This window comes from Centrocercus urophasianus, unplaced genomic scaffold (genome assembly GCF_019232065.1).
Source record: "Centrocercus urophasianus isolate 14NV4802_14NV808 unplaced genomic scaffold, USGS_Curo_1.0 seq_42, whole genome shotgun sequence".
Taxonomy (NCBI): domain Eukaryota; kingdom Metazoa; phylum Chordata; class Aves; order Galliformes; family Phasianidae; genus Centrocercus; species Centrocercus urophasianus.
The window spans coordinates 3696822-3708173 of NW_024885000.1; the positions used below are offsets into that span (position 1 = coordinate 3696822).

At 51.6% G+C, this 11352-nt stretch overlaps 2 protein-coding genes across 2 annotated transcripts; one reads left to right on the forward strand and one right to left on the reverse strand.

The window, feature by feature from the left end:
* Nucleotides 1-688: 688 nt before the first annotated feature.
* On the reverse strand, nucleotides 689-2592 carry SNRPE (small nuclear ribonucleoprotein polypeptide E). The gene is made up of 5 exons (XM_042833653.1): nucleotides 2485-2592; nucleotides 2326-2352; nucleotides 1903-1965; nucleotides 1623-1701; nucleotides 689-970 (listed from the first exon to the last, which is right to left on the reverse strand). Exons 1-5 carry the CDS (start codon nucleotides 2536-2538, stop codon nucleotides 915-917), a joined length of 279 nt encoding a protein of 92 aa, XP_042689587.1. The 5' UTR covers nucleotides 2539-2592; the 3' UTR covers nucleotides 689-914.
* Nucleotides 2593-2842: 250 nt separating this feature from the next.
* On the forward strand, nucleotides 2843-11039 carry MTCH1 (mitochondrial carrier 1). Its single transcript, XM_042833486.1, has 12 exons — nucleotides 2843-3229; nucleotides 4052-4136; nucleotides 4246-4352; nucleotides 4722-4799; nucleotides 5103-5160; nucleotides 5489-5540; nucleotides 5903-5962; nucleotides 7658-7751; nucleotides 7932-7979; nucleotides 8174-8241; nucleotides 8929-9004; nucleotides 9429-11039. Exons 1-12 carry the CDS (start codon nucleotides 2843-2845, stop codon nucleotides 9501-9503), a joined length of 1188 nt encoding a protein of 395 aa, XP_042689420.1. The 3' UTR covers nucleotides 9504-11039.
* The last annotated feature ends 313 nt before the right edge of the window (nucleotides 11040-11352 follow it).

Genomic DNA, 11352 nt, shown 5'->3' on the forward strand with positions numbered 1-11352 from the left:
AATCACAGCCTATTTCCTATTTCTGGGGTGGTTTTTTTTTTGAATCAGAAAAACAAGAGGGGGCTCCTCATCCCAAGCAAGCCAGGGAACTGATCTCTGGCTGATGGACTGAGAAACTCAGCTCTCTTACGGAAACTTAAACAGTACAGATCCTTCAGAGGATGATAAAAGCAAATCAAGTGATAAAACCCAGCCACGTCTGACATCCCAGCTTCCTTAACAGCACAAGGATTTAATCTAGACACGCTGTCCAAAGAAGAAATTACAGATTTCATCCCAACCAGCTGCCCTCTCCAACCACATTTTACCAGTGTACACGTATTAATAAATTTGTGATGCTGGATCCCTACATCACAGCCTCAAATCCATCACCAACCCACTAAGATGTTTTCGCTGACTGATCCATAATTAACACATCCAAGAAATTAAATCTCATTTATCTCACCAGAAAGCACCCAAGGAAACCAGTTGCTGTGACAACTGCATGTAAAACCTCTAACAAACTTAATTAGGATCATGCAAGCTCAAGTCTGCCAATGACACCAGAGCCCATCCTGTCTCATACTGCACATATAGCTTCCCAAAAAGCACAGAATGATCAGGAACTTATCAGATCTACAGCAGATCACTTGATGGATGCTTCCCTGCCTTCTCCAGTCACAGAAAGACAAGAATAAAAACAAGCAGATTTACATTTAACAATCAAGGTGAAAAACATTTATTTGGGAAATACATCCTGTATTGTTTCAAACTACAAAAAAATTACTCCCACAAAAGGAGGAGACTTTTAGCTCAGCATGCAATGCCAGTTACACGTAACTTTCTATCTACCAGCAGGCCAGGCTCCCACCAGAACCTTCTTCATTCACTCAAGCCACTCTGAACTGCAATCACTGCTCTAAAAACAGCGACTTCTAGTTAGAAACACTTTGTAGAAGAGTGATATTGTCCCCTTTCAACATGATCCGACCTGCAACACAGAAAGGAAACGGGGGATTAGAGAGATCCCAGAATCACCTCATGCTTTAAAAAACATCTCACGACAGAAGATCCCTGCAAGAAGATGCCCCTGTTATAGAGGGAAGGGTTGCACTGAGCCCCTTTCCTGCTGGCAGCCCCACACTCACAACCCACTCTCAGCTCTCACTCCCCATCTCTGCTCCAGCAGCATGCTGTCCCTGCTAAAATCCTGATCTAAATCAACGCATCCCTCCTCACAGACAGTTTTTATCTTTGCCAGCAGTGGTAAATAGTAAACACCAGCACTCGAGGGGCTCCTGCTTTGGCTCAGAGTTGATCCACAGGTGTGAGAATCGCTCAGGGCTACCAAGTTTAGAAGCAGCCAAAAGGAGTTTTGACCGATTTCTCCAGACACCTCAGGTGCACAAAGACAACATTTGGAAGATAACAACTCGCATCAGGCACAGAGATTCTGCTTCACATTCACAAAATCACCACCTTTGAAAAACAGCAGGAACAAAGACTGAGCCAGCACCTGCCCACTGTACTTCCACAGCAACACCTGGCACGTGTTTTTACCTTCAAGTGCTGCTACCAGCAAGGCTCACCCAACCAGTCTTCACAGCACACACCATTCAGGCTACACAGACATGCTCACATACCCAATTGCTTCCTTGATTTTGTTTTGGAGTGAATCTCCTCTGCATCATCCAGCACCAAGTTCATATATTCATCAAAGCCCTAAAAATCAGCAGCAAAAGCACTCAGTTCAGCAACAGCAGTACAAACTATCATTGGTTTTCCTACCACGGGCTGCACATTAAGACTAATCATCGGAGAAGTATGAAGAGTTTTTTCCCTTGCACTACTTTTTCTTGGTAGCAAGCAAGGGGGGAATCTGTTGGAAAACCAACAGTAACATGGGGACATGTTGGTACTCACAATGATGCAGCCTTCTATCCGCATGTTCACCTGCTCATAAAGCCACACCTGGATCCTGGACCTCTGCAAAACGATGGGGTGAGCAAAAACAAACACTTCAAGCAACGCTGTTCTTTCTGTGCATTAAGAAAGCCTTGCTAGCAACAAGAAATCCTTGCAACCAACAGCTCTGAAACATTCCAAGGAGCAACTCCCAAAAGCAGAACCTTGTAGGCGCTGGGATATCGGGTCTGTGCTACACAAGAACGTGCATTTTGAAACAGTCACAAAGGAACACCGCTGCAAGCCCGACGGCAGGGGCAGCTCCTGGTACAGAGATGTCCGTGCAAAAGGGGAACGGCTCGTCTCATGCACCCGAACAGCACCCGTCCTTCACCCGAAAGCCACAAACCGAAACGCGACCCCCCGCCCCGCGGTACTCACGTTCTGCAGGTAGCGGAAGATGAGGTTCTGAGCGCGGCGTTAAGGACGGAACGACTCAGCGGTACGGCGCGGGACCCGCAGGGCCTCTCCTACCCTCCGCTCCCCGTCGGCCCCGCCCCGCAGACCCCTCCCCGGCCCCGCCCCTCCGCAGAAGGATACGATGGGCTGCACCATCACCTTCTGCACCTTCTGGCCCTGCCCGCGGTACGCCATGGCTGCTCCCGGCCCGCCGCCGCCACACGCTCCCGCCGCCACACGCTCCGCCGGAAGTCGCAGCGCGCACCGGAAGCCGCTGAGCAGGGCGGGAGCGCGCAGGGGATGCTGGAAGACTCGCCCTACGCGGCCGCTCTAGGAAAGCCCGAGGACCGCGTCTCTACTGCTCCGGCCGCGCACGGATATATCGCACTGCTGCTGTCCCGCACCGGGTTAATTTAAAAGCGCGGCCGAGAGCTGCCGGGGCGAGCGGAGGAACCAGACTACGACTACGCGAATACAATATTTTAAATAGAACACAAACATGAAACGGGAGCATAAAATATTCACAGGAACAAGGGCATACACAGATGCCATCTCAACGGCGCGCCAGGCACCGTCACGGCCGCCTTACGCCCCGCGCTCTGCCAGCTGTCCCCCCCACGCAGCCTCGCATTATGGTCCCGCCCACCGCTCCCGGCAGCGCGGTGACGCACGACGCAAGGCGCGGCGCAGGCGCAGTGGCGGCGGCGGCGGGGCCATGGCGGGCGAAGCACCGCTGCCCTCGGTGGCGCGGGCGCCCCCTGGCGGCGGGTCTGGAGCCGTGGCCGGGCCGGGCCGGGCCGAGGGCACCGAGGGGCTGTTCGTGGCGCTGGGTGCCGGGCTCGCCGCCGCCAGCCACCCGCTGCTCTACGTCAAGCTGCTCGTCCAGGTCCGGGGCTGGGTGTGTGTGTGGGGGTGTGTGGGGGCCTAGACCCCCGTTTGGGGGCAGGGAGGAACGAGGAACTCTGCGGTGTTGGCAGGGGGGGATGAGGACATCCCGGGGAGTGGGGCATCCCTATGGGGTGACGGCCTGTGTAACGATGGGGAACCCCTTCCTCCTTACAGAGGGTTACGGGATGAGGTGTGAGGACCTCCGTACAAAGGGAAGCCCCGTATGTAGCGATGGGAGCTCCTTATAATGTGTGTGTGGGGGGGGGGGGAGAGGGCACAGGGTGTGAGATGGGATGGCAATCTGTCACCACGGTCCCCGTGTCACGGAGATCCCAGCTGTCACTGTGAGGATGGAGGTGCCTATAAGCTGGGGAGCCCTGGGGGAATGAGGATATTTCTGCATCAGGGACGGCTCTGTAACAGGGAATAGGAAATCATACATAGCCCTGTATGCGACAGGAGTGAGGACCCTGCAGAATGGGGTGAAAATGAAAATACTGACACAGTGGGGATTGCTATAGAACAAGGGATTGAAAATCTTTATATGACACTGTGGGTCGTCATCCCTTTTCATCCTGAGATCCCCTCTGTAATAGAAACCCTTATAAAATGGGGGGGATGAGGGCCTCTTGAGCCCCAGGAACCCTGTGTGACAGGAAAGGGACTGCCTGTGTCACGAGACCCCCATCTGTCATAGGGTGATGGGGGGGGGACACAGCCATTCAGCAGCTCAGGCAGATGGGATGGAGGCCACGCGGTCTGTCAGGTTCAGGACTGCCAGCACTGAGCTGGGGATCTGCTCACAGGGTTTGTTCTGCAGGTCGGGCACGAACCACTACCTCCAACTGTTGGAAGAAATGTACTGGGAAGGAAAGTACTGTACCTGCCTGGCTTCTTCACCTACGGTGAGTCTTCCTGTGGCCAACCCATGCAGCCTGTGCTCTGGCAGGGCAGAGTGCTCTCTGTGGCTCGGCTGCTTCTCAACTGACAGCAGCCTGGTGTTTTCTTACCCAGCCAGACACATTGTGAAAGTGGATGGGAAGAGAGGCCTCTTCCGTGGCCTTACTCCTCGCCTCATCTCAAGCACTTTATCAACCATCACCAGGGGGAGCGTAAAGAAGGTAAAGGTCGGCTTCTCTCTCCATAAATCAGCTTGTCGGGGCAGCCAGTGCTACTGCAGCAGAGCCACAGAGGCTGCACATGCTTGCAACCAGCCATGACTGCACATGCTCGCTCCTCATGGCTCCTAATAGTCCTCCAGGAATCTTAGTTTAACTTGAGCGACCATTTGCCTTTTGTCTTTGGCAAGCAGTTTCGTGACGGTTTTCAACCATTTTTATTTCCACCCATCCTTCCCCCGTATTTCCTTTTTCCTGGATTTTTTTTCCTGTGCATTTTAGAAGCTCATGGTTTTCCTCTTCAGAAGTCAAGGGCTTGCAGGTCAGCATCTCCATCAGTTTTGACCTTGTGTTTCTTCTCTTCCTCCTCAGGCCTTTCCACTGGAGGACATGGAACACGTGTCTAACAAGGATGATGTGAAGACTTCCCTTAGGAAAGTGGTGAAAGAGGTGAGAAATGGCCGTGCAGCGTCAGCGAGTGATAAGGGAGATCACACTGGGGATGTGCCTTGAAAGCAGAGGCAGCTTAAAATGTGGCTTGTGGGTGGAATTACTTGTGGAGGAATTCCAGGTAAAAAGGCTGCAGCATTTAGGAGCCACTGTACGCAGGTGTGAAATATTTCATAGAAATAGAAGCTTGCTACAAAAATAACAGATTGAAAAACAGGTCTGGGATCTGAAGTGAGTTGAGCTACACTGAGGGAAGGGACCCAGTGTGCACAGGAGGAACTTTTCATGCCATTTTCTCTGCAGACATCTCACGAGATGATGATGCAGTGCGTGTCCCGGGTTGTGTCACATCCGCTGCACGGTGAGTCCTGTCCCTCTGCCCCTCCTCCCCAGGCCAAGGAACCCTGCCCTGACTGAGGACAAGCCCCCAAAACTCTGATAGAGAAGCTCATCACGTAAACAGAAGCAGCTTTGTATGAAACCACAGAACAGATGTGGGTCCCAGTGTTGAGATGGCTGATATTTTGGCCGTGAGGAACACTGAGGGAGAGGACCAGTATGTAACGTGCCTTGCATTGATGAGGGCCACTGAGAGGAGCTGACCTGCATGAAGGGCTGGCAAAAAAGACTGGGTTACATTCTCCTTTGCATCCATTGCAACCCAAACTCCTTCCTTTCTTTCCTCTTAGTGATCTCTATGCGCTGCATGGTCCAGTTTGTCGGCCGCGAAGTCAAATACAGGTGAATGGCTGCAGTTGTGGAGACTTTGGGCACAGAAAAACACAAGTCCTGAAGTCAGGCCTGCCTGGTGCTCCCAGGCTGTGGGGGATGTGGTAATCCAGGAGGTCTGGGAGACAGAAAAATGAATCTGAGCTATGTTTAGAGGGTGGATGACAGCGGGGTGAAGGGATGTGGGAAGGCTGGACTCTGCCCCTGGAATCCCTTTCAGTTCAGCTTTGTGCCACTGGGTGTTTTGGTGGCTGCAGTGCACCTTGCTGATCACTCAGTGAGATTCCTGCCTTTTTGTTTTAAATGCTGATAGAAAGGGAAGCTGTCTGAGGGACAACCTGCACATGCTTATAGCTCTCCTCCTTTCTTGGCAGCGGTGTATTCAGAGCTATTGGCAGGATATTCAAGGAGGAAGGGATCCTGGGATTCTTTGTGTACGTGAGTTGTTTGAATATCTTCTCCCATAGGTGCTGATGACCCCCTGAGCTCCCTCCTACCAGTAGCCTTGTCTGCCTGCAGGACTCTCACATCACTCCTGTGAGCAGAGCTTGAGTCTGTGCCTTTGACAGAGCTCCAGTTTGACCATTAGTTTTCCCCTGATCTTATCTTCGATCATACTTTTAGAGCCCAGGGAAAACTCAGTATTTTTACTGAGCTTTTACCCCTCCCACGCTGCTCGTGCTTCTTTGTGTTTCAGCAAAGAAGCATTTAAAGCATTTGTTTGTGCAACAGGCACCGAGTTCAAGTGCAACAATGAGGCTCCTTGTTGAAATAAGAGCCAGGGCCTGGATAAGAAGCACGTTCCTCTGAAAAGCACCATGGGTGCTTGTAATGAACAGGTGGTTCATGCTGGCAGCAGGTTTGCCCATCTGATAGGAGCAGAACACTGCACAGTGCAGGAGCAACTGTTTGCCCAAAGGAGCTCAGACCCCATTGTGTGAAGCATGGTGAACTGACAGCATCACTAAAGCAGAAGTCCAGCAGACACTTTCTTGCTTCAGTTCTTAAATAACACTTCTTGACTTTTTCTCACATCTGTAAGACAGAGCTTCCTGCTGCCTCTGCTCCTGGTGCAGAGGTAACTTGCTTTATTACTTCAATCATGGTAAAGGCAGCTCTGAAATTTCAGGAGGGGCTTTCAGGCCTGATGTGTTTGGCTCTGGAATCACAAAATCTGAGCTTTCAGATGAAACATGAACACATCAGCAAGAGGTGAACAGGGTGCCTCACTATTTTTCCCCACGGAGAAAGAGCTGGAGGTCTACAGAGACCCCCCTTAACCAGGTGTCACCACATCTAACTTGCAGCCTACATCTGTTCTGCAGGATCTGCAGCTCCACATCACCCCTGAATGCCACTTCCTCCACGATGCTCCCTGAGCTTCAGCCTCAGTCCCTTCTCCTCCAGCTCCCTAAAAAACAGCCCATGGAAGGAGCTGGCTATGTTTCCTCTTTCCAATGAAATAAACACCGTTGGTAGCCTAATTAAACATGGTTCACAGAAAAGGTTTTAACACAATGCAAATTGTCTCAAGAGGGCTTTGAAGTTCTGTATGCTCTGCGACTCCGCTAGGAAATCACACTGCCACAAGGGGAACACAAACTACATCTGCAGGACCAAACTGTTGCTGTTTTGCTCTCAGCACTCCTAGTGCCATCTGAATTCCCTTACAATCATTGAGGACCATTTATTTCTCATTGCCTGACAACCTCTACATAGCCACGACAGTGGCACACGCTCACTCTGAGGGCATGTCCAGCTAGAGAGGAAGATATTTCAGTGGATGGACTGACTTGGTTCCCCTGGTATCTGCAGCAATCTCCTGCTGCAAGCAGACCAGCACCAGTTCTCTGGGCTCTGAAATGCTCTTGACAATAAAACAGCAAGTGGAGCAGGCTGCTCCAGAGCATGTTTTCCCAACTGCTTTTCTACTGCTGCAGCAATCAGAGCAGGAAACAAAACCGATCCCCTGAGGTCCACGGGAGCCCTTCCCTAAAGTCTCCCTTTCTCCTTTCAGCTCCTCCCAAAATAAAGATGCATTCTGGGGAGTGGGATTCCTCCGTGTTGGCAGAGGGAAGGGGGGGGCTTGGATCCTTCTGCACCTCACACCTGTGTTTTTACCATTGCAGAGGTTTAGTCCCTCACATCCTGGGGGATGTCATCTTCCTCTGGTGCTGCAATCTCTTGGCTCACTTCATCAACACCTACGCAGTGGACGACAACGTGAGTGGAACTGCCCTGCAAAGGGCTTGGGAATCTGCACCGAGCACTTTGAGCTGCAAGGCATCAATGGGGAGGGGAGACTAACACTGGAACAGACTGATCTCAGGCTCTGAGGGATGTCACGAAGCGACAGCCTGGTAGTATCCACCTCCTCCATAATCCTTTGGCTTCTCTTTTCAGTTCAGCCAGGCGTCGGTGATCCGGAGCTACACGAAATTCGTGATGGGGGTACGTAGACAACTGCCACAGCATCCCTCTGCCTCCTGCTGTCTGTGGGGTGAGAGCTCGTGGTCTGGGGGCAGAGCGGGTGCTTTTGAAGTCTCTGCATCCAAAGATGAGGATAGCTTAACTCACATGCAAAAGCTAGAAATACTGCTTTTGTCGTGAACGTGAGAGGTGCTACCAGACTTCTGTGCTTTCAGATTGCAATGAGCATGCTGACGTATCCATTTCTTCTCGTGGGAGATCTCATGGCAGTGAACAACTGTGGGTATGTCTGTCACACCGAGATCTGATGCTTTCCTGCCAGTCTCTTGTTGTCTGAAGCCTTTACCATCGTAAAGCCTTCATGCAGAACCATAAACTGTATGGCACTTTGCATAGGCGCCTGGTTTCCCATCCCAGGTTACTTACAGTGTTAGATCAGAGGGAGCAGGCAAGCAGAATGAAAGCTCAGATGGGGAGGAATAATTGGGAGAGTGGTGGTGGTACAGCCTGATCTGAACTAGACCAGAGGCAGAAGGGATCAAAGGGAACAGGCATGAAGAAATGCAAAGCTGTTAATGCAGCACAGGGAGACAGGTGAGAAACAGGACCAAGCAGCAGTAACTCCTTCACCTAGCCTGCTTCCCCAGTTCTGCTGCTTCCTGTGTCTTTCTGTGTGCTAATGGGAATGGGTTTGGATCTCACCAACTGGCGTGATGCTCTCTTGATATCTGCTCCTTGAAGGTGTAGATATAGCAGACAGTCCTGCACTCTTAAGGTATTCAGGTAACACTCCTTGTTTGTACGCTCCTGGGGTAATGAAATTAGATGATCCACTGCAGTGTAACAAGCTGGTCATTTGGCCTTCAGCCCAGTGCAGACACTGTGTCTGTGTCCTCACTTACACTTGTGTTATCTCTGGATGTTGTGACAGCTATACAGATCATCTCAGCTATTTTTCATTGCCATGCAGGTTGCGTGCCGGCCTCCCTCCTTATGCTCCTGCATTCACATCCTGGATCCATTGCTGGAGGTATCTCAGTAGCCAGGTGAGGGAACAAGGCACACACAGTGCTTTGGGTTCCCTTCTCTCCTTCCTGAGGGCTCTGGCACCGCCCTCAGGTACCTGTGCTGCATTCCTGATGTGCTCTGTAACTCTTTCCATCCTTCCAGTTACGGCACTGGTACCAGGCACAGCAGTACTGGTGTGTTCCTGTTACCTTAGCTTGCAGCCTCCAACCTCAGGCACTGCATAAGAGCAAAGCCCCACAGCTCTGCCCTGTCTGGCATCCTTGTTAGAAGTGCCTGACCCCAGTGCTCCCAGGGTTGAAGCCCCACTTTCTCTTCTGTAGCAACCTGGGGTGCTCAGGGCTGGCAGCCCTGCAGCAGACACGTCTCATTCCTTCCCTGCTAACCTAGCAGCAAAGCAGCACTTCAGCATGGATGCTCTAACCCCATTGTTTTCCTCCTCAGGGGCAGCTGTTCCGTGGCTCCAGCCTGCTCTTCCGCAGAGCACCCATGCAAGCAGCCTGCTTCCCTATCGACTGACCCCAGCTTGCAGGGAGAAGTATGAACTTGGACTCCTTGAAGAACCCTAAGCTTGTTTCCATTTGTATATTTGTTCTTTTTGATCCAAAGTCTGTGGTGCCAGAACAAGGCACCTCCTTTCCAGCAAGGCCAACCACCAGTTGGCCTGTAGTGATCTGGCTTCAGGCTCCAGCTGAGTCAAAGCCCCTTCCTCATGGCTATCTTGATCAGGACGCATAGGAGAGAGAGCAGAAGGATGTTTCTCTGGTCTGGGCTGTGAATCTGACGATACTGGGAAAGCCTGCGAAAGCAGAAAATGCCCGGATGCTAAAGAAACCAGCCCCAGGATGCAGGAACAAAAGACTGCTTCGTTCTGCCTAAGCTGAGAAGTGGCAAGAGATCCAGGGCTGCCCTGCTGAGAAAGCAGCAGCAGCACAACCAGCTCCTGTCTTGTGTCTCGTGGAGAGGGCTGATGTGTGTGGCAGGTAGCTTGTACTGAACAGTCAAGACTGAGATGCATACTTCAGGGTATCTGAACTCTAGGGAGCAGCCCAGCTCCCTTGGGCATGAAAGGGAAGTAATGATTTCAAAACAGAAAAGAGAAACAGTCCCACTACAATGAAGTACAACACGTGTCCTTAAGAGAAAGGTATGACTTGACTCCAGGACAGCATCAGAAGATGGAGAAGGCACTTAAGGATGTGCGTGGCACACGGTGTCTGCTGTGGGAAAGCCTTTTGCACTGGGAGGAGCGCATTTAGGATGCACCTCACAGCCCAGGGAAGCTGGGTGCACTGCAGGCAGCGTGCACGTTTCTAAGGGAAGGGTTTGGTCCCTGGTTGGATCAGCCCCTGCTCAGGTAGAGTGTTTCCATGCTGGATCATGCTGCATCACATGAGCATCTCCCCACCAGGGCGGCATCGCCACTCGCTGATGGACGAGCACAGAGTCCTGTTATGGTGCTGGGCTGTTGGAGGTGTTGATCTGCTAACTGCTACAAGCAGGAGGGTTTGTCTTGCAATAGAGGCACCAGGCCCATCGCTGGCTGAAGCAAAGGAATAAATCTCAGCCAGCCAAAGGCTTGGGAACAGAGCCACAGGCTTCTCACACATGCAGTGACAGGGCAGGCCCTTGCATAGCAGGGCTCACCTGTGACAGCAGTGCAGGATTTATCCTCAATTCCCAGACACAGAATTATTGTTGTTCCTCCCCTTCCCCCCCACCGGTCTGTGCTGCTACCACAGCCAGGCAGATTTCCCCCACTTCAGTTCCCCACGAAGCAGTCTTTTGCACAGAGTTCAGTGTGTTACTGCACTCCCTGGGAAGAGGTTTTGGGGCCCCGAGCAGGCTGCAGGCAGGGGCAGCAGCAGCACACGTGGAGGCTGCTGTCCCCAAAAGCTCCCTTTGGTGTTGTGAAGTCGGTCCTGTCTGTCCTCCCCCCCTGCTCCCGTAAGGTTTGTGTTACAGTAACAACACTCAATGCATGGCCCTGACCCCTAACCAGAAATTGTTTTAAAGAGGATTTAACTATGCTCCAAAATACAGCTATAAAACGACTCTCCTTGCTTGTTTCTTTTTCTTTTCTAAGGCAGTGTTAATGTTTTGTACAACGGGCTCCTTTGCTCAGGAAGGGTCTCCATTTAAGGCATTTCTTTTAACACAGGAGCTGATTTCCTGTGTATCAACATCAGGTTCTGCACAGCCCACATCAGGCACTTGTCTTTATCCTCCAAATAAAGGCCACCTTCTGCTGGTCACACCTCTGTAAAGCCTCTTGTAGCACCTTCACCTTGCACGCACCCTGGCTGCAATTGAGAAGCACTATTTCTTTTAACCACCTCTCTTCAATTCACCGTGGCTCACAAACTTT

Excerpts from the sequence above, each read along its gene's own strand:
- SNRPE (XM_042833653.1), bottom strand. The coding sequence starts at position 2,538 with ATGGCGTACCGCGGGCAGGGCCAGAAGGTGCAGAAGGTGATGGTGCAG. Across the intron at positions 1,702-1,902 it reads GGATAGAAGGCTGCATCATT|GGCTTTGATGAATATATGAA; the intron begins GTGAGTACCAAC and ends GCTGATTTTTAG. Across the intron at positions 971-1,622 it reads AAAATCAAGGAAGCAATTGG|GTCGGATCATGTTGAAAGGG; the intron begins GTATGTGAGCAT and ends TCTGTGTTGCAG.
- MTCH1 (XM_042833486.1), top strand. The coding sequence starts at position 2,843 with ATGAAACGGGAGCATAAAATATTCACAGGAACAAGGGCATACACAGAT. Across the intron at positions 5,161-5,488 it reads TGTGTCACATCCGCTGCACG|TGATCTCTATGCGCTGCATG; the intron begins GTGAGTCCTGTC and ends CTTTCCTCTTAG. Across the intron at positions 8,242-8,928 it reads ATGGCAGTGAACAACTGTGG|GTTGCGTGCCGGCCTCCCTC; the intron begins GTATGTCTGTCA and ends ATTGCCATGCAG.